We start from the raw sequence: 20,306 nt of genomic DNA on the forward strand, positions 1-20,306 counted from the left end.
CTCAGCTGTCAGTCCTATAAACTGTCAGTCCTATAAATCAGGACATCAGTGTGGAAGAACAGACAATAAAGTGTGTGTGCTCACATCAACCTTGTAGAAAGAAAACATGTAGTAGTCATGTGCATAACCAACCATAAAGTTCCAAACAAACAACCACAGTCATACAAACTCTCTATGAATATGACATATACATGTAAATAATTACATACTCAAAGTAGAACACAGAGATTTCAACAAAAGCGTAAGATATTTCATAATATATTTCACATTTATGTAACTATTTATTTATATAGCACGTTCCATATAAATATGCAGCCCAAAAGTGTTTCACATAGCAAAACTGAAACAACATATAAATATGTATTAAATTAAATAACAACAAATCAATCCTTCCAAGGCTAATTTTTTTTTTGTAGCCTTTACAAAAAAAGCAATACAATCAAAAAGAAATAAAATAAACAAAAAGGAGAGAAAAAATTTAAAACCTAAATATTAAAACCTATTTAAATTTATATAAATAGTCCAGTAAAAATAAAGTTTCAGCAAAGATTTTCTTAAAAGCTTGTGGAATGAATTAGGAATGAATTTAATTAGGAATTGTGGCTCTCTTATTTATAATATCAGGTGTTGTTTAACTGCAGATGTGAATAGTTCACGTCACAGAATGAATTGCTTTGCCGTCCCATTTGCAGTAATTCACTGTGTGCACAATGTGTTTGTAAATCAGGTTTCTGGATTCAGTTTCTCAGAGAGCTCGGAGCTGTTGTCAGGAGCTGCAAGGAAAAACACACAGTCAGTCCACTTATCCTGCACTGATCGGCCTTTAATAAACAGCTACTACGACCTGTTGCAGAGGGTGGTTGATCAGATCCACCACAAGGTGTTCAGTCCGAAACAACCTCTGCAACAAGCCCACCTTCTGATGTTTCATCCAGAGCCAAGAGACATGCTTCCTCTGTCAGAATCAAACCCCAACAGCTTCAGACTGACAGAGGCTCAGTGATGTTTAATGACATTTACCCCATTCTGTCTCGTTGAGGAAAGGTTAGTGAAGCTATTCTGATCTACTAAACAACCCATTATGTATGCAGATTCAATAATCTGCTGACACAAGTGTGTGTTAGAGCAGATAAATTAAAATAAAACAAGTTCTACTCACGACATGGAGGGCGTTTAGCTGAAACAAGAAGATTAATAATTTAAGTTGTCACAGTTGTAAATGCCAGAAAATAATTTTCTCCTACTTATGTTAAATAAATATCCTTTACCCCTCTAAAACATTTCTCTATCATCATCATGCTACAGTCTTTCTACTGGTTGCTACATAATAGGAATTGAGGCTTATTTTATCTTTTAAAAGTAAAGTAAAACATTTAATTAGAAAATATATTTCAGTTTGGTCTCTGACTTTTCTCCTTTTTGTGAACTATAAATCCAAACACAGATAACTTTTCCATGTTCCTGTCTTACCTTTCCTCTTTTTGTAAACAATGAATCCAGTAGCAGCCATAAGGACGACAACCAGAGCAGCCACTGCAGCAGTGATGGGAATGGTCGTATCAGAAGGCTTCTCTGTTGATCAGAAACAACCAGATACACAAAGCAGGTTAGAACAGACGCACATCCATCCACCTATTTATTAATACCTACTTCATTCATCCAGTTAGGACCTAATTACTTGTGATGTTGTTGTGTCCTGTGATAGGTTGCTGCATTGGTATTCAAACAAAACAAAACACTGTCACAGATGATTCCAGTCTTACCTTCATTGGTCCTGATCTCTGCTTTGTCCAGTCTGATAACGATGTTCTTCACACCAGAGAGCTGAAACACACAGTCGTACCTCCTCCAGTCTTCAGGTGTGACTGATGAAAGGTTCAAGTCAACACTCATCTGGAAGGATTCATCGTGGTTGGGGAGGATCTCTCCGTGGTCCACGTCCTCATGAATCTCCTCTCCATCTTTCCTCCAGATGAGTGTGGCACTGTTAGGGTAGAAACCTGTAGCGTGGCAGCTGACTGGAGAGGAGGGAGTCTTCTGGAGGAGAGACACTGAGGGAAGCTCTGAGAGAGAGAGAGAGAGAGAGAGAGAGAGAGAGAGAGAGAGAGAGAGAGAGAGAGAGAGAGAGAAGCTCCTTATAACAACCACCACATTGTCTCCATATAAAAAAAATGGGAGAACCACTGAAGAAACTCACAAGAAGTATCTGCCTTTGTGGTTCACAGCAAAGTACTCAAACACAGCGTCAATATTCAGTGGAACTATTTCTATTTTCATTGATGAAGATGTGTTCATGAAACTAAATCATGTCATGTGATTCTACCTTTTCTCTGCAGAGAGCTGTTGCCATAGTCCAAATACTTCTTGAGGAACCCCGGGAAAATCATAGTGAGGTGATTCTCATTGTATTTTATTCTAGCTTTGTCATTATCCCATCTCAGTTTGGTGGTGACAGCCTGAGGTTTCGGAGCGATCCATGTCAATGTCTTCAGGTCGAAAGATATGAAGTCTTCTCGATCATAACCATACTGCATAAAACCATTAACCTCTCCAGTCTCATCATCCCACTCACAACCAAACATCTCCTGTAAAATGTGGACACCTGAGAGAGAGACAGAGACAGAAACAGAGACAGTAATTAACAATGTACAGAATACAGATGAAATCTCCAGTGGAAAGATGATCTTATAAATATTGTGCATTGTGTGACACTTGTGTCTTGTGGTGTGATCATGATTCAAGAGCAGATAATCAGTGCACTTTATCTGAGTGATGAAACCCAATTTTGTAATAGTAGCTACTGTTGTATGAATTGACAGATGACTGTCAGTGGCAGTATACAAAGTGGGTATGTTGAATTATATGCACATTAAACACTTAAAACAAAGTCACACCTGTGTGACACCTGCAGTCTCAGATGCAGTCCAAGCTCAATTTCATTAAATATAATATACATAAATACTTTACCTTCACTTTGGTTGAGGCGCTGCTTCAAATTCTGAATCCTGACTTTGAATTTGTTTGGCCCTCTCTGAAAACACTCCTGAGTGGCCCACTCAAAGTGCTGAGGATCATCTGCAAATACTTTTTTCATCCAGCCCTGTTTTGGTTCTAATATCTTTTTGTTGCTGTCGCAGTAAATAGCCAGACTTCCATCAACCACAACAGCTGCCACAAGTTCTGATATGTTTGTGACTCCACTGGATCCAGTTATAAAATATTTCAGAGAGTGTTTCACTGCAGGACAAACACAGTTTATACATTCATTAAAGACCCATCATGAATTTGATGTATTCAGTCAGCAGCCTATGATTCTATTAAAACATATAAAGTCAGTCTTATGAAGTTTAAGTAATTGTGAAACTAAAGTGCTGTTTTCTGGAGCTACAGGAGCCAAATGCACTCTGCGGCTCAAGTAATCGCAGTCAAATGCAGAGCCGAGTGGAAAGTGAAGCAAAGAGCTTAAAGAGTTCAAATGTGATCTTACCTGCTGATGAAACGTGACAGAAGAGAAGCAACAAAAATAACGTTTTCATCTTGATTTGATAAAGTCGGGTGGGTAAAGGACCGAGCTGGTTGAGCTGTTATGTCCTCTGTCTACTGTTTTGTCTTTGCGGAGCAAAGTGGGAGTGTTCCTGTTATGACTCAACTTTATTACGTAGGGGTGGGGGGTCAATCTCCTGTTCCATTAGATATAAAAGCAAGACCATCCAGCAGTACTAATGTTTTCTCTGGACCTACCTTTGAAAGACATTGCACCACACACCCCCAGTGTCTCAAAACAACCTATTTATGACATTGCTGGCCTGACCAATAAGTGTATAGGGTAGCGGTCACTCTTATGATCATGGCCACAGTCAGCTATGAGGTCACTGAGGTCCAGATCTAGGTCATTATTTCCTAAAAAACTAAATTTGAAGATATGATATATTAATGCATAATTGGGAATAGAAAATGTCTGTTTAAGTGTCTGCCTTTCAGCTGAACACCTCTGTGCACAACTCATTACATTATGTGAAATACATGTGACAACTTGCACATGTCCAACACCGTGCTGTCTCTGTTCACACAGTTTGAGGGGTCGTTAAATCCTTCACTCAACAAAGCAAACAGCAGACACTTTGACAAAACTTCTGGCTGGCCCAACTGGCTTAATAAGCAACGTCATGTGAATGCCATGGTTCAATGCTCAACAGTCAACCACCATCACTGTTTATCTGGTTCCACTCTAGTTAGCAACCCCTGTGGTATGAGGAACCTTTCATGAATTATCTTCCTAAATCTGTTTTACCAAACAGAACTTGGTTTCAATAATCCATCACAAAAGGTGATTTTGAGAACCGTATTCAGTGTCTTTGTGTGTTTACAGAAACCTGTAATTTATGTAGTTATTCTAAACCCATAGCAGTCATTTAAAATAGTCAGAAACTTGGCAAGGAAACACATTATAGCATCAGTGTAACGATACATTAAAAACTCATGAAAGGTTTTCAAAACAGATTTACAATATTATTTGTAACATGAAATAAACTATTAGTCCTACATTTTAGATTTACATATGAAGCACATTAATCACAACTACTACTGCTTCAGTTTTGTTTTCACAAATAATTGGTTTATTTAAACCAGACCAGTATTATTCTAGACCTAGAGAATAATATTTATATTACAAATCATTCATTTGATTTCTTGATCACTTTGGTGATGGTTTCAGTAAAATGAACTGAACTATTGAATTTTGGGCAATCTAACTACATACATTCACACAATTACAATAAATCTGCTAATTTCAGAAATTCTCCAATCACACTGTGACTCATATAAAATGTTACATAAATATCAACACTGAAGGTAAAATACAGGGTCTAAACTACACCAATAGGGTCAATTCATATTTAGTGGCAATTATGAATGAATGTACTGTAACATATTGCACAATAACAAATGTAATAATAACCTAATAATGATAAGCTTCTCTTGTTACATGTATTGTTCGCAGTAACACAATATCAACTAACACATAACCCCACAGTGACACTGGACCTAAACTACATCAGTAAAGTACATTCATATTTGATGTCAGTAACAATATTTATTATGTAGGCTTTTTGGACGATGCATTTATGAATTATTTTACTGTAACATATCACACAAACTGCTACATTTAATGCAGCACTTGAACAACAGTATAACAATTGTAATGATAACACACAGGCTTCTTGGACTTTTATTGCACACCTATGAGACTAAAAGCATTAAAATCAGAGAGGTGTTGCTGCTCTGCAGTTTGGTGGTCCGGCAGCAGAAACTTCTGTACCTCGTCCCAGATGGCAGCAGGGTGTGTCTGGGGTGGGTGCTGTCTTTTAGTATCCTTTGGACTCTGTGCAGGCGTCTCACCTCAGCAGTATCACTGATGCTGGGCAGCTGAGTGCCAATGATCTTCTGAGTGGTTTTAATCACCCGCTGCAGTGTCCTCCTGTTCTGGGCCGTGCACATCCCATGTCAGTTTGTGATGTTTCCAGTCAGAATACTTTCTATCACTCCTCTGTGTCTCCTTGGTGTTGCTGACATTGAGCAGTAGATGTTTACACCCTGGTTGTGCATTATGTCCTGTGGCGTCATGCTCTTTCAGGCTGGTGGGACATGAGCCTCAGCAGAAGTTTATTACTGGATTTAAGAAAAGTTATCATTAATATTTTTTTAATAATATGCAGTTATGGTCATTTTATATTCAGGCCCAGTTTTACAAAGGTACAAACTGACGCATTGTACTTTCTGTTATAACCGACCAGAAAGATGGGTGTAGAGGTGTGTATGGTTACACAGTAGCAGCCTGTTGTCGTATTCAGGTGATTTAATAAAGGTTAATACAGTGAATGACTGTACTCAATGAGACTGAGCTCTGGCTCTGCACTGATGCTGGTATCAACACACAGTCCTGCTGCCTTCAGGTGCTGCAGGGATTTCATGAACTGGAGGAATCCTTAACAGACTACCAACTCAAAAATGAACAAATAAATGAATAAATAAAATAAACATGAATTAGATTTCCAAAGTAGTTTTATTTGTTAATCAAAAGTAAAATAACTCATATCTGGATTAACAGGAGGGATTTAAAAACACACACACACACACACACACACACACACACACACACACACACACACAGAAAACAGACTTACCCTAACCATAACCCATAACACACAAAATGTAAGGTGCAGTACTTCAGACAAGAACCGATCATAAAAAACAGTAAACATGAAACAAATAACCATAAAATGATCTGTGATATATACACATTCAGAGTGTTAAAAAGCAGTTCCAGAAGATCTCAGAGGCCCCACAGTTTGATATTGCACAAGCAGCTCAGTGGTATATGTTGGGGCTGAGACATTCAGATTGATAGATTTGATTTTGTGACACAGTTGAAAGACAGTAGTTTACAATGGAGTTTAATGCAGACAGAGGATTCATTAGTGTGTTTCCAAAGTGGAAACATCAAACAGAAATCCATCATGTGATAACTAAAGGGCTGAACATGACTGTGTCTCTCTCTACATTAATGCTTCTGTCAGCTCTGACTGACACTTAAAAAAAGACTTTTTACAAATAAGTACTCTCTAGAAAATAAAAGGTTTTGATGCCGCAGTAACATCACTGGAGTCCTCTTTTAATCTTCACTCTTTTAATCTGTCAAATCAAATTAAAGAATGAAAAGTTGAAAAACTATTAGAAACTTATTAGAGTTCATATTGGACATTATTCATTTTAGTAAAGTCATTCATCTGTTTCTGGCAGCAGTGAAATTTGACCATCTTACGGTACTTTATATTTGACTTATGACTTGAAATTAATACAATATATGTGTATAAGAACTAGATTTTTTCTTCTTTAACACTCTGATGATCTCCGGCCTCTCTACAATCACTGGACCAGATTACCTAACTGTTTATAAAATAGTAATTACATGTAGTACTACATTGTTGTAGTGGTACTAAATGGAAATGTAGAGGATCTAAATAATTTTGACTAATTTCTGACTATTCTATAGAATAATTTTTTCCGGGAGCATATAATGAGTTAGGAAATTCTAAAGAAACATTTAAATAATGCATTCAACTTTAAATTAAATAAACCCGTAAACTCATTTGACCCAGTCAACAAAATTTACTGTAGTTTTAGTCGATAACAATCTTATGATCTTTAGTCAACTAAAACTAGATTACAACTAAAACAATTCATTACTAAAATATGACTACAAGTAAATCAAAATGTGCTTCCTGTAGTTATAATGGATGGACTGTGGAAGTTCTGTCTCATGCAGAATGTCTTTGTGAATGATAAAAATCAGCTGCATGTGAAATACAGGATGAAGATTGTAGATTATGCCAGTGTGTGCACAGCACTGTTGAAACAATGACATACTCACTGTGATCAGACAGGAGCTGAATTTCTGTCCAATGACAATGATGAAGAGTCTGAATTTGAAATGATATAATTATGTTTGAGAGACGGGAATGGGCATGATTGATTAATTATTAATACTTATAAGTAATTGATTGAGAACTTACTCTGTGCAAGTCTGAATCCTGGAATACACAAACAGAGATTACAGTATTAAAAGTTAAATCAGAATTCCTGAAAGTATGAATAAAACATGTTTGCATGTTTTGAAGAAATTCATTATAAATTTGACAGGTTTCTTCTTTTAATATAAACGTTGGAGATCAACTCTGACTTAACAGTACATCTGCTGAGAATTTCTATGTTTTCAGTCAGTTCACCCCTTTTTATTTTCATACCAAATAAAGTATATTTTAAAGCACTGGTTCCCAACCTAGGGTTCCTGGCCCCTTCACAGGGGTTGCAACACCTTCATGATTTTAAGAGGTGTAAGAACACCTTTTTTGAAAAACATACAGAAGGTCTATATCTCCGCATTAACTGTTATTATTAAATTGTTATTTTTAAAGTGTATTATTTATGATATGAACTCACTGGATAAGGGCACGGTGAAGTTCAAACAACCAACAAAGTTAATACTAGAACAATCACCAACCATCAGGGAGAAGACATTTTTTTTGTCAAAAATAAATCGGTGTGATTATTAAAAATTGAAAAACATAATATAAATGAAGAATTGTTTAAATTTAAATTAAATAAGATTTCTAAAAAGATCAGGAAAACTCATCTCTGATCTGAATTCATAAGAAATTAAAGCTGCAAGCAGTGTTGAGCGGGACCGCACTCCATGCAACTCGGGGCGTGCTGCGGCCACATCCCGTGCCGCCATTACACGTGCGGACCAAAACATGAAATTTCACGTAAATCATCTCAAAATCACCACGCAGCGCTTACTTCCTGTTGCCAGTAGGTGGCACTATCACTATGTCTTAATATTGTCATGTAGACAAGTTCAGGGCAGGACTGTTGTAACACACATGAAGTTTCATTGAGATTGGACCACATACGCTGAAGTTATGAGGATGTGTTCAGGGCGAGACTGTTACAGAATATATGCCGTTTATTGGAGATTGGACATTGCACACTGAAGTTATGAGCACTATTTTATGTATAATCTGCTGAAATCGACAAGTTGTCACTGGCATGCGGTTTAATGTACAGTCACAGCTCAACTTTTCAATCAGTTTGTATGACCACAGAATTCAAAGTGGCCAACTTTGACCTCACGCCACAGACACGCCGTTCAATGTACAGTCTCAAATAGCACAACTTTTAATCAGCACCATTTTTTGACTGTACTGAGTAATTTTGAAGTAGATCCGATAAATTCCCTAGGAGGAACACGAAAAATCACAAAAAATGACCAACAAAAATCAAAATGGCTGACTTTGATGCTACGCCACGGAGGAACACGAAAAAGTAGTTCATGGACATTTCGCGCTCTGCTGTAAAAAAATTCAAGGCGGAAGTGGGCGTGGCCTTTATGGGGAGATTCAGCTCTATTCACTGAACGCGTGGATATGAGTTTTTTGAATGTGTGACAAACTATGCAGAAGTTATTAGCCTAAACACACTTTTCATGATAGTAGCGCCAACTAGTGGCCGACCCGAAAGCGACGCACAGAATATCAAGGCCTGACCTCTTTGCCAAATAAAATTGACTTTTCGTATATATTCAGGGGGGCAAAAACCCAACCAAAAGTGCTAAAAATAATAATAATAGGGAAGAAGAAACATAGCAAATACAATAGGGACCTCCAGCGGTCGCTGGCTCGGTCCCTAATAATCTTCTCAAAAATCATCCAAATCACTTATTTTACACAAACTTCCTGCAGTTATTGTGTTCACTATTTAGGTTCATTGTATAGTTTATCAGTTGTCCTGTACTGTTACTGTTCAATATAATATAAAAGAATCATAAAATATGTCACTTCAGTCAGCAGTTCACTTTATAAAAGAACAAGGGATCTCTTAAGGATAAAGGCTGGGAACCACTGCTTTAAAGGACCAGTGTGTAAGATTTAGTGACAGAGGTGAAATTACAGATTCTAACTATTTGAATACAGTTGATTAAAGACTAATGGAAACATATGAATATTTTTTTACATTTCTGCCAACAGAGCCTCCTTAATGTGACACACTGGACCTTTAAGAATCAATATGTTTTAATCATATTATCCCTGAGTTCAACCCATATGTTAAATTTAACAGTAAAAATGGCTTCACTCACCATTTTTGTTCTTTCTCCAGATGAAGAGTCCAGTGATGCAGAGTGCCAGCAGCAGCAGTCCTACAACAACTCCAATAACAGCACCAGCAGGAAACTCTGAGGGAGAAACTGGAGCCAAAACAGAACATTCACACTTTGTCTCTCCCACTGGAAGGAGATAAATATGTTTAGTTTACAGGATTCACTTTAGTATTGAAGTATGAGGAGCAGAGTTTTGGTTTTCACACTGACATTTACTAGCCAGTGTTGGGGTTGTTTTGAAAAAAAATGTTACACATTAGTTGCTATTTAAAAAAAGTACTGCACTACTTTATTACTCCCTGCAAAACAATCTGTTGCATAGTTTGTTACTTTTGCCTGAGATGCATTGTCACATGTTGCTTTTTGCAGTTGATGTGTAGCAATTAGTTGTAGCAATGCCACTGTGTACCCAGATAGTAAATGTGAATTAAACGATGCCCGAAACTATGAAAATAAGACCCTAGTTGTAAACCAGGTCTATCCTGTTATCTATCCGATCAATCCTAGGTTAGGGATTACAATTTAAAGATCAAGGCTGATATAATTAACCTCTGTAGTTATTATCCAGGTCTTTCTTTAATGGACAACATAACTGATACCAGTCTTACCCCATAGAGAACTGCTTGTAATAGAAGGTTTAAGACAGCGAGACAAGACAAAGTGCTCAGCTTAGAACAGGTCGGATAGATGAGAGGAAGTAACACAGCAGTGTAGCACAAGACAAGAGGAAGACCATTGCTTAGCACAGCTGTGTGGCACTAACAACAGAATAAGGAGACGTTTTACAGCTACTGTTGGGTCAAAGAAGTGCAAAGTGTGCAGAAATGCAATTGCTCCTATTATCGTATGGAAAGAACATGTAACTAGTGTAGCTGTAAGTATAAAGTAAGATTGTATGATCTTGTCCAGGCAGTCCAGAGGAATCCAGATAACCAGGAAGAGTAGGCAGAATTCTTAACACACCCATAAAAAGATGGCCCAGTGCAATGCATAGTGCGCCAAAGGAAACTACAGTTTCTGTTTAAACCAGAGTGAGAACACATCACAACAGTTTACCACAGTGACAGTAGAGAAAGTGAATTCTATGGGAATTAAAAAATGTCAATGTTACTGACAAACCTGAAGAAATGAAGACGGTCACATCAGGTCAACGAAAGTTAAATGCATGTGCAGCATATCGAGTAAAATAAACTAAATGTGAATTCCCACTGTCCTTACTTCTGATCCCAGTTTTGCCCCAGTTGGTCCTGATCACTGCTTTGTCCAGTTTGGTGACGATGTCGTTCTTCACACCAGAGAGCTGAAACACACAGTCGTACCTCCTCCAGTCTTCAGGTGTGACTGATGAAAGTTTCAGGTCAACACTCATCTGGAAGGATCCATCGTGGTTGAGGAGGATCTCTCCATGGTCCACGTCCTCATGAAGCTCCTCTCCATCTTTCCTCCAGATGAGTGTGGCACTGTCAGGGTAGAAACCTGTAGCGTGGCAGCTGACTGGAGAGGAGGGAGTCTTCTGGAGGAGAGACACTGAGGGGAAGCTCTGGAGAGAGAGAGAGAGAGAGAGAGAGAGAGGGGGGGGGTTAGAGAATGATGAGAACCATATTTACTTCTCCTTTCTTGGCATATTACCATTATATGCTATAGGATGCTTCCTTGTGTATGTGCACAAGATACAAACAATCAGGAATCTACTTGTAAACAGAAATCTCAATAGTACTACTAGTGGTCAAAAACTCCTTAGAGTACCTTTAAGTGAACTAAAGACACAACAAATACATTAAACTCACAACATGTAAAATACTTGTCTTTCAGGTAAATGCACTACATGTACAGGTCCATACAACCATCTTAGAAACTATAAAAACATATGATGGTGCTACATAATAACCCATTTTTCTACACAACTTCCACATTGGCTGTATATAAACACAAAAGAGAACTACACCACCACTGAAGAAACTCACTACCTGTTTTTATGGTTCTCAGTAAAGTTCTCAATCACAGTGTCAATGTTGAGTGGAAATATTTCAGTGTGTAGGATTTAGTGACATTTAGTTACATTCAATTATTTGAATACATTATAGTCATCATGGTGACCCTATCTACAGCCAGTGTATGGTTTGTCCATTCTGGGCTACTGTAGAAACATAGTGGTTCTACTTGGTGACCTCCCTGGAAGAAGACCCATTACCTCTTATTCTTAAGAAAAGTAAATGTCTGGCTGATTGGAAAGATAACACAATGCCAGTTCAGTCAGGCTATATGAAAAGGTGTGTCCATGAAACTACAAGAAGTCAAGTGATCCCACCTTTTCCAGGCAGAGAGCTCTTGCTAAAGTTGACATACTGCTTGAGCCACGCAGGGAAAATCTCAGTGATGTGCTCATCGTATCCTTCACGTTCCAATCTCAGTTTGGTGTTGACAGCCTCTGGTTTCAGAGCGATCCATTTCAATGTCTTCAGGTCGTATGATAGGAAGTCTTCTCCATTATAACCAAAGAGCATAAAACTATTAACCTCTCCAGTCTCATCGTCCCACTCACAGTCAATTATCTTCTGTAAAATTTGGACAGCTGAGACAGAGACAGAGACAGAAACAGAGACAGTAATTAACAATGTACAGAATACAGATGAAATCTCCAGTGGAAAGATGATCTTATAAATATTGTGCATTGTGTGACACTTGTGTCTTGTGGTGTGATCATGATTCAAGAGCAGATAATCAGTGCACTTTATCTGAGTGATGAAACCCAATTTATTTTCCACAGCTAAAAGTTACAATAGTAGCTACCGTTGTATGAATTGACAGATGACTGTCAGTGGCAGTATACAAAGTGGGTATGTTGAATTATATGCACATTAAACTCTTATTAAAACAAAGTCACACCTGTGTGACACCTGCAGTCTCAGATGCAGCCCAAGCTCAAATTCATTAGTATGCACATGTTAGCTATCCTATATCTGTGTGTCAAACAACAAACCAGGCTGCAAATCATTTTAGTAGTAAAAGTAAAATATAATATACATAAATACTTTACCTCCACTTTGGTTGAGGTGCTGCTTCAAATTATTAATCCTGACTTTGTATATATTTGGCCCATTCTGAAAACATTGTGACAAAGTCACACCTGTGTGACACCTGCAGTCTCAGATGCAGTCCAAGCTCAAATTACCTTGCAGATGTGTGTAATATGCTCATGTGTTCATAATACGAGCTATATCAATTTTAGCACTTTTGTAGTAAAAACATATAACATACATAAATACTTTACCTCCAAGTTTGAAGGGCTGCCTCACACTGTAAATCGCGGTTTGGAAGATGTTTGGCTGAATAGAAAAACACTGCATAGTGTACCACTCAAAGTGCTGACGATCTTTTTCAAATAATTGTTTCATCCATTCCTGTTTTGGTTCTACTATCTTTTTGTCGCTGTCGCAGTAAACCACCTCAGTGTCGTCAACCTGTGCAACTGCTTCAAACTCTGGGAGATTTGGGACTCCGTTAGATCCAGTTAAGAGAAACTTGAGGGAATGTTTCACTGCAAGAAAAACAAGGTACATTACACATACATATACCTACATATACATTCAATATAAATATACTGTACATGCATCATTATCACAGTCATTATAAATATGATGTATTCACTATGATTCAGTTAAAACATCATCAAGTAAACTAATTAGTGTGTCCTGGTGCTGCACAGGAAGAAAATGCAAAGAGCTTAAACATTTAAAATGTGATCTTACCTGCTGATGAAACGTGACAGAAGAGAAGCAACAAAAATAACGTTTTCATCTTGATTTGATAAAGTCGGGTGGGTAAAGGACCGAGCAGCGAGGAGGTGAGAGAGAGATGTGTAGACAGAAGGACTGCCTCCTTCTTCCACAGCGTCAGTATGTGACCTCAGGTACTCAGGAAGTACTGCACAGCTGTATCACCTGTCAAACAGGTACCAATGTCTCTGTCAGTGTGTCTGTGCCCATTATGTTATGTTTAGAGCCCCATACATACACTGCAGAGTAAAAGCTGTGAGAATAAACTGTGTGAATTAAGAATGATCCAATTTTGTTGTGTGTAGTTCAATGCTCCGGACCACATCATGCCAACAATTTCTTCAGAAACTGACATATAGTTTTAGTTTTACATCATTTTATTACTATGATTTAAAACATATTGTACTTGGATTGTGTTCACTGAGGTTAAGTTAAAGGCTGTCAGTAGTCTATGTAAGATGAATGCTCTTTTGAAGGTACTGTGATTTCACACACTAATTCTGCTCTACACAGGAGCTCATGGGCCAAATGAAACTGCTGTAACAGAAAGAACTTAAAGGAAAGCTGAAAAATGTTGTCTTACCTGGAAAAAATGTCACAAGAGGAGCAACAAAAATAACTTTGTCTTTGTTTGAGAAAGTTTGTTTCCTGGTTCACTGACATGAGTGTTTGTTCTCTGGAATATGAGGCGTGTTCACCAGTTAATGATTCCTTATAGATTAACTAAAACTTTACTCTGTCTAATGAGAAGTCAACTTTATTGTTATAATGATTATTATGAACTCTAACATGTATGGAACCAAAACATTTTTGAAAGGTTATGTGTGTTTAAATGTCAGTTACCTGTTGTCACTGTATCTGTTATTACTTGTCTGCACTCGTCTGCCAGGTAAAGTTCAAGACAGTGTGAGAAACAAAATTTGACACATCAGATATGAAGCAACAGCAGGTATAGGGGGAGGGACAGAAAACTTAAATAATCTGTTTTTGTTTATCATTCTTCATCTTTTTTTCTTCCTCTTTAGGAGCAATGCTCTCTTTTAAGAGGAACACCCTGATCGCATTACACAGTTACACAAACATACCTGGAAGCTGCTCAGTACAACCACAGTCTGACCACAGTATAGTCTGTATTGGCCTTACATTGTTGACACTTCTCTTCAGTCAGGTCTACTTTGCCCAGATGAATCTGAGCTCTTTTACATAATTGTTGAGTATTCTACCCTCCTCTCTTGAATGCACCTGTTGCCTCACAACAACACTGTTATTCACACTGTGAAAACTTGTTGTGAAGTGAAACATCAGCAGAAAAATAAATTACATTTGTTTTTAACATTCATTTGCCAGAAGGTGAATATTCATTAAAGGCCAGTATTCATGATCAATAATGTTTTCACCTATCATTAGCCCCTGCAGTGGGTATCAAGCTGTGCCTTCATTAATCTATGGACCCCTCTGACCCACATCATTCTCTAACTGACCTAACGTAACTTTAAGCTTCTATATTCTATCAGCTCAGGCTCATCTACATTGGTTGGCCCAACTGACTTGATAAGCAACTTCATGTGAATGTGATAGCCCGCTCAGTAATCCAACCACCATCACTGTCTATCTGGTTCCACTAGTCTTACCATAGTTAGAAATCCCTGTGGTATGAGGAACTTTCTATGAATTATGTCCCTCGAACAAAACAAAAGAACATGGCTTTAATAATCCATCACAAGAGGTGATTTTGAGTATTGTATTCAGTGTAATTAAAAGGTATGAAACATATCACTGAAATAAAGTAAGTGAAATAAACATTTACATTCAACATTTACACATTATTACGGTAAGTGAGGCCTAAAAGAAAGTGTTTTCTGTCATGTCCAAAACTATATGTACAATTTGGACTCATTTTACTGTACTGCTTGGTTGTTTTTTTTTTTTGTTTGTTTGTTTAGATAATTAAGGAGAATTTTCATTATGCTAACAATGATTTCCTCATATTTTAAAGAAAGCAAAGGAAATATAACCAGATACAAGGACATTATGGTTTTTGTTGAGCAGAGTTTCCCTTTAATTTTTTCAAAAACCAAACCGTGAAATAAATCCAAATGTCACATGGTTGTAGGCAGGGTCATCCAGGGTGCAACTACAGTGGAGCCAGGGGGAGCTTGGCTTCTCTTAACACTAGGGTCACTAACAATACTAATACTGAAATACTGACAATATGCCCGTTTTGCCATGCATTTATATTTTTCTGTACCTTTATTATCATGGATTATGAGTACAATGAAGCTATTATTGATGTATATATGTCACTAACTCATTAAATATCAGATTTCCTGACATAAAGCAAGAAGCCCTACATGGTTGCAGCTATGAATATTTATTTGAAACTAGAGCAATAAAAAAAAAAAAAAACACAAGCTCTCCAAAAGCCAAGGTGTAGTTCACACACTGGGGTCATCCTGTGTCATTTCATTTATGGTTTTAACTTACTCACTAAAAAGAAATATGACCATTAAAATATGAGAAATTACTGTATAATTCTTCTTATACAATTTTATCTGCCTCTCCTTTTATTTTTCTCAAGAACCGTACAGTAAAATCAGTCCAAATCTCCCATCCTAAACCTACTGAAGAAAAGGAAATATGACCATTTGGAAATAAAATGATTGATTTCTAATGTCATCTTTAGATAGTTCTATTCAAGGTGTTACTGTGCCACAATAAAGTAATGTTTTTGAGTTTAAATATTTTCATTTGGGTGGTTTTCCAAGCAAATATTGGTATATGTGATTGTTATTAGATCAGTGTATGTTTCTGCCACCCCTTAACGTCTCCATGCCAACCTCTTGTCACACATGGATATTTCTCTAGCTCCGCCCCTGATTCCCCTCTTGGGGAAACACATGGTATGATACAATATACACCACAGAATTATTATTATTATTATTATTCTTCAATCAACACATGACCCCACAGTGACACTGCACCTAAAGTAGATTAGATAAGCAGATACTTTATTTATCCCGAGGGAAATTCAAGAAGTACATTCATATTTTATGTCAGTAACAATATTATCTAGGCTTTTTGGACAATGCATTTATGAATTAATTTACTGTAACATATCACACAAACTGGTGAAAATACAGCAGTTTGTGCGATATGTTACAAACTGGTGAAAATACAGCCTCTTTTTATCACTCTCAAAGACACCACCTCCCTCAACAAATGCTAGTTTCCCCTTCAACCACAGTTCCCTTTATACTACTTCCAAAACAACAACAACAGTTAGTGAGTGATAAAATGTTTCATAAATAAAAATGACTAATCTTCATGATAAATAGTTGTGGAAGAATTCAACAGCCTCACTGCCTGAGGGAAGAAGCTGCTCTGCAGTCTGGTGGTCCGGCAGCAGAAGCTTCTGTACCTCTTCCAAGGTGGCAGCAGGGTGTGTCTGGGGTGGGTGCTGTCTTTTAGTATCCTTTGGGCTCTGTGCAGGCATCTCACCTCACCAAACAAATAAGTGAATAAATAAAAGAAACATTAATTAGATTTCCAAAGTAGTTTTTTAGTTCAAAAGTAAAACTCAAATCTGGATTAACAGGAGGGATTTAAAACCCAGAAATCAGATTTACCCTAAGCATAACCCATAACACACAAAATGTAAGGTGCAGCACACAAACAAAATGGGGACCCTACTCACCACCTTCAGCAGTCAACCACCACCAGGGACCAGCAAGAGGCTAAACAGAGCCAGCTGAGGCCTTTTATGCTGCACCTGGGCAGGGGGAGGAGCTAGGGGAGGAGTTTTGCTGGACTACCGGGGTTGCGTTCACAACACCTCACTGTGGTTCACTATAATCGCAAAGGAGAAGCGGCTTAACTCCGAGTCTCTCACGGATGTCCGAGCTTCTCACCCTATCCCTAAGGGAGACACCAGCCACCCTCCTGAGGAACCCCATTTCGGCCGCTTGTACCCGGGATCTCCTTCTTTCGGTCACAACCCATCTCTCATGACCATAGGTGAGGGTAGGAACAAAGATCTACCGGTAGATCGAGAGCTTCGCCTTTCGGCTCAACTCTCTCTTTGTGACAACAGTTTTATAAAGGGATCGCAAAACTGCCTCTGCTGCCACAATTCTCCGGCCAATCTCCTGCTCCATTCTACCCTCACTCGTGAACAAAACCCCGAGGTACTTGAACTCCTTCACTTGGGGTAAGGACTCACTCCCTACCCGAAGTAGACAATCCACCGGTTTCCTGCTGAGAACCATGGCCTCCGATTTAGAGGTGCTGATCCTCATCCCAGCCGCTTGACACTCAGCTGCGAACCGATCCAGTGAGTGCTGAAGGTTACAGGCCGATGATGCCATCAGGACCGCATCATCTGCAAAAAGCAACGATGCAATCCTCAGCCCACTAAACTGCAACCCCTCCCCCCGACGACTACGCCTCGATATCCTGTCCATGAAAGTCACAAACAGGATTGGTAACAAAGCGCAGCCCTGGCAGAGCCCAACACCCACTGGAAACGAGTCCGACTTACGCCCAAGAATCCGGACACAACTCCCGCTTTGGAAATACAGGGATTGGATGGCCCTGAGAAGTGGCCCCCTCACCCCATACTCCCGCAGCACTTCCCACAGGATATCCTGGGGAACCTGATCATATGCCTTCTCCAAATCCAAAAACCCATGTAGACCGGATGGGCATATTCCCAGGGCCCTTCCAGGACACCTGAGAAAGTGAAGAGTTGGTCTGTTGTTCCACGACCAGGACGGAACCCGCACTGTTCTTCTTCAATCAGAGGTTCGACAATCAACCCGAACCTCCTTTCCAGCACCTTAGAGTAAACTTTCCCAGGGAGGCTGAGTAGTGTGATGACTGTAATTTGCACACACCCTCTGGTCCCCCTTTTTAAATAGGGGAACCACCACCCCAGTCCGCCACTCCTTCGGCGCTGTCCCTGACTTCCACGCAATGTTGAAAAGGCGTGTCAACCAAGACAGCCCCTCAACACCAAGAGCCTTCAGCATTTCTGGGCGAATCTCATCAATCCCCGGGGCTTTGCCACTGTGGAGTTGTTTGACTACCTCAGTGACTTCCCGCAGGGAAATTGATGCAGATCCCCCATCACACTCCAGCCCTGCCTCTATCACAGAGGGTGGGTTTGTTGGTCTAGTCGGGTTCAGGAGTTCCCCAAAGTGTTCCTTCCACTGCCCAATTACCTCCTCAGTTGAGGTCAGCAGTGTCCCATCCCCGCTGTACACAGCTTGAATGGTTCCCTGCTTCCCCCTCCTGAGGTATCAGACAGTTTTCCAGAAGCGCCTGGGTACCGTCTGAAAATCCTTCTCCATGACTTCTCTAAACTCCTCCCACACCCGCTGTTTTGCTTCCCTCACAGCTGCAGCTGCAGTCGTTCAGGCCTGTCTGTACCCTGCAACTGTCTCAGGAGTCCCCCGGCATAACATATCCTGGAAGGCCTCCTTCTTCAGTCGGACAGCTTCCCTGACCACCGGTGTCCACCACCGTGTTTGAGGGTTACCACCCCTTGAGGCACCCAAGACCTTAAGACCACAGCTCACAGCTGCAGCTTCAGCAATAGAAGCTTTGAACACCAACCACTCCGGTTCGATGTCCCCCGCCTCCAGACGTTCCCAGTTCACCCGTACCACACGTTTGGGTTTACCAGGTCTGTCCAGTGGCTTCCCCCACCACCTAACCCAACTCACCACCAGATGGTGATCAGTTGACAGCTCCGCCCCTCTCTTTACCCGAGTGTCCAATACATGCAACCTCAGGTCTGATGATACAATCACAAAATCGATCATAGACCTTTGGCCTAGGGTGCTCTGGTAGCACGTACACTTATGAGCATCCCTATGTACGAATATGGTGTTTGTTATGGACAATCCATGACTAGCACAGAAGTCCAGTAACAAAACACCGCTCTGGTTCAAATCGGGGAGGCCGTTCCTCCCAATCACGCCCCTCCAGGTATCTCCATCATTGCCCACGTGCGTTTCAGTCTCCCAGGAGAACAACTGAGTCCCCTACTGGAGCCCTATACAGGACTTCATTCAGGGTCTCCAAGAAGGCCGAATATTCTGCACTGCTGTTTGGTGCATAAGCACAAACAACAGTCACATGCTAAAACACCTACAGCATTGGTTGCAGTTGAGTGACCACAAAAGACTGACCAGGAACTCATTGAAACATAGTTATTGTGTAACTTCTATTACTAACTGGGAAAGGTGGAAAGCTGCCAAACTTAATTTATTACACTTATTGCAACCCTTGTTGTGTCATCTAGTAGTAAAAGGCCTTTTAGAGCCAGGTATGACAGTTGCTTTCTACTGAACTTTAGTGCTTGATAAGAAACGCCAGACTGGCTAATGTTCAACAAACATTATAAAACCTTTACATTTTCTAATTCAGGGTAAAGATTTTGTTTTTATTACTCAGACTTTGTACTATTAAAGTTACATTCTGTGTGTGATGACAGCTTTCATTAGTCTAGAGAGGTGGATAAAGTTAGTTCCAAATGTTCCAGATACAATATCAGAATCTTACGTGGTTAGTATATTATTATTACAACAACAACACAAAACTTGAGTGCGAAGGTGAAGATGTGTTCATGCAACTAAATCAGGTCATGTGATTCTACCTTTTCTCTGCAGAGAGCTGTTGCCATAGTCCACATACTTCTTCAGGAACCCAGGGAAAATCTTAGTGAGGTAATTCTCATTGTATTTTATTTCAGCTTTCTCAGTATCCCATCTCAGTTTGGTGTTGACGGCCTGAGGTTTCAGATTGATCCATGT

The 20,306-nt window shown here is 39.4% G+C and overlaps 1 protein-coding gene across 3 annotated transcripts in view; it reads right to left on the reverse strand.

Annotated features, from left to right (window-relative positions):
• Positions 1 to 513: 513 nt before the first annotated feature.
• Positions 514 to 20,306, reverse strand: part of LOC127360854 (H-2 class I histocompatibility antigen, Q9 alpha chain) — a 63,668-nt gene continuing 43,875 nt past the window's right edge. Inside the window, exons 1-7 of one of the 3 annotated variants that reach the window (XM_051395274.1) lie at positions 13,465 to 13,755; positions 2,968 to 3,237; positions 2,324 to 2,602; positions 1,764 to 2,063; positions 1,471 to 1,572; positions 1,160 to 1,177; positions 514 to 773 (exon numbers count right to left, since the gene is read on the reverse strand). In XM_051395274.1, the coding sequence (XP_051251234.1) occupies positions 724 to 773; positions 1,160 to 1,177; positions 1,471 to 1,572; positions 1,764 to 2,063; positions 2,324 to 2,602; positions 2,968 to 3,237; positions 13,465 to 13,513 (1,068 nt within the window). In that variant the 5' untranslated portion in view covers positions 13,514 to 13,755 and the 3' untranslated portion in view covers positions 514 to 723. Of the gene's footprint in view, positions 774 to 1,159; positions 1,178 to 1,470; positions 1,573 to 1,763; positions 2,064 to 2,323; positions 2,603 to 2,967; positions 3,238 to 3,487; positions 3,576 to 13,464; positions 13,756 to 20,306 lie in introns of those variants that run through there. The other 2 variants (XM_051395275.1, XM_051395271.1) reach the window with 2 other exon arrangements.

This window comes from Dicentrarchus labrax, unplaced genomic scaffold (assembly GCF_905237075.1).
Source record: "Dicentrarchus labrax unplaced genomic scaffold, dlabrax2021, whole genome shotgun sequence".
Lineage (NCBI taxonomy): Eukaryota > Metazoa > Chordata > Actinopteri > Moronidae > Dicentrarchus > Dicentrarchus labrax.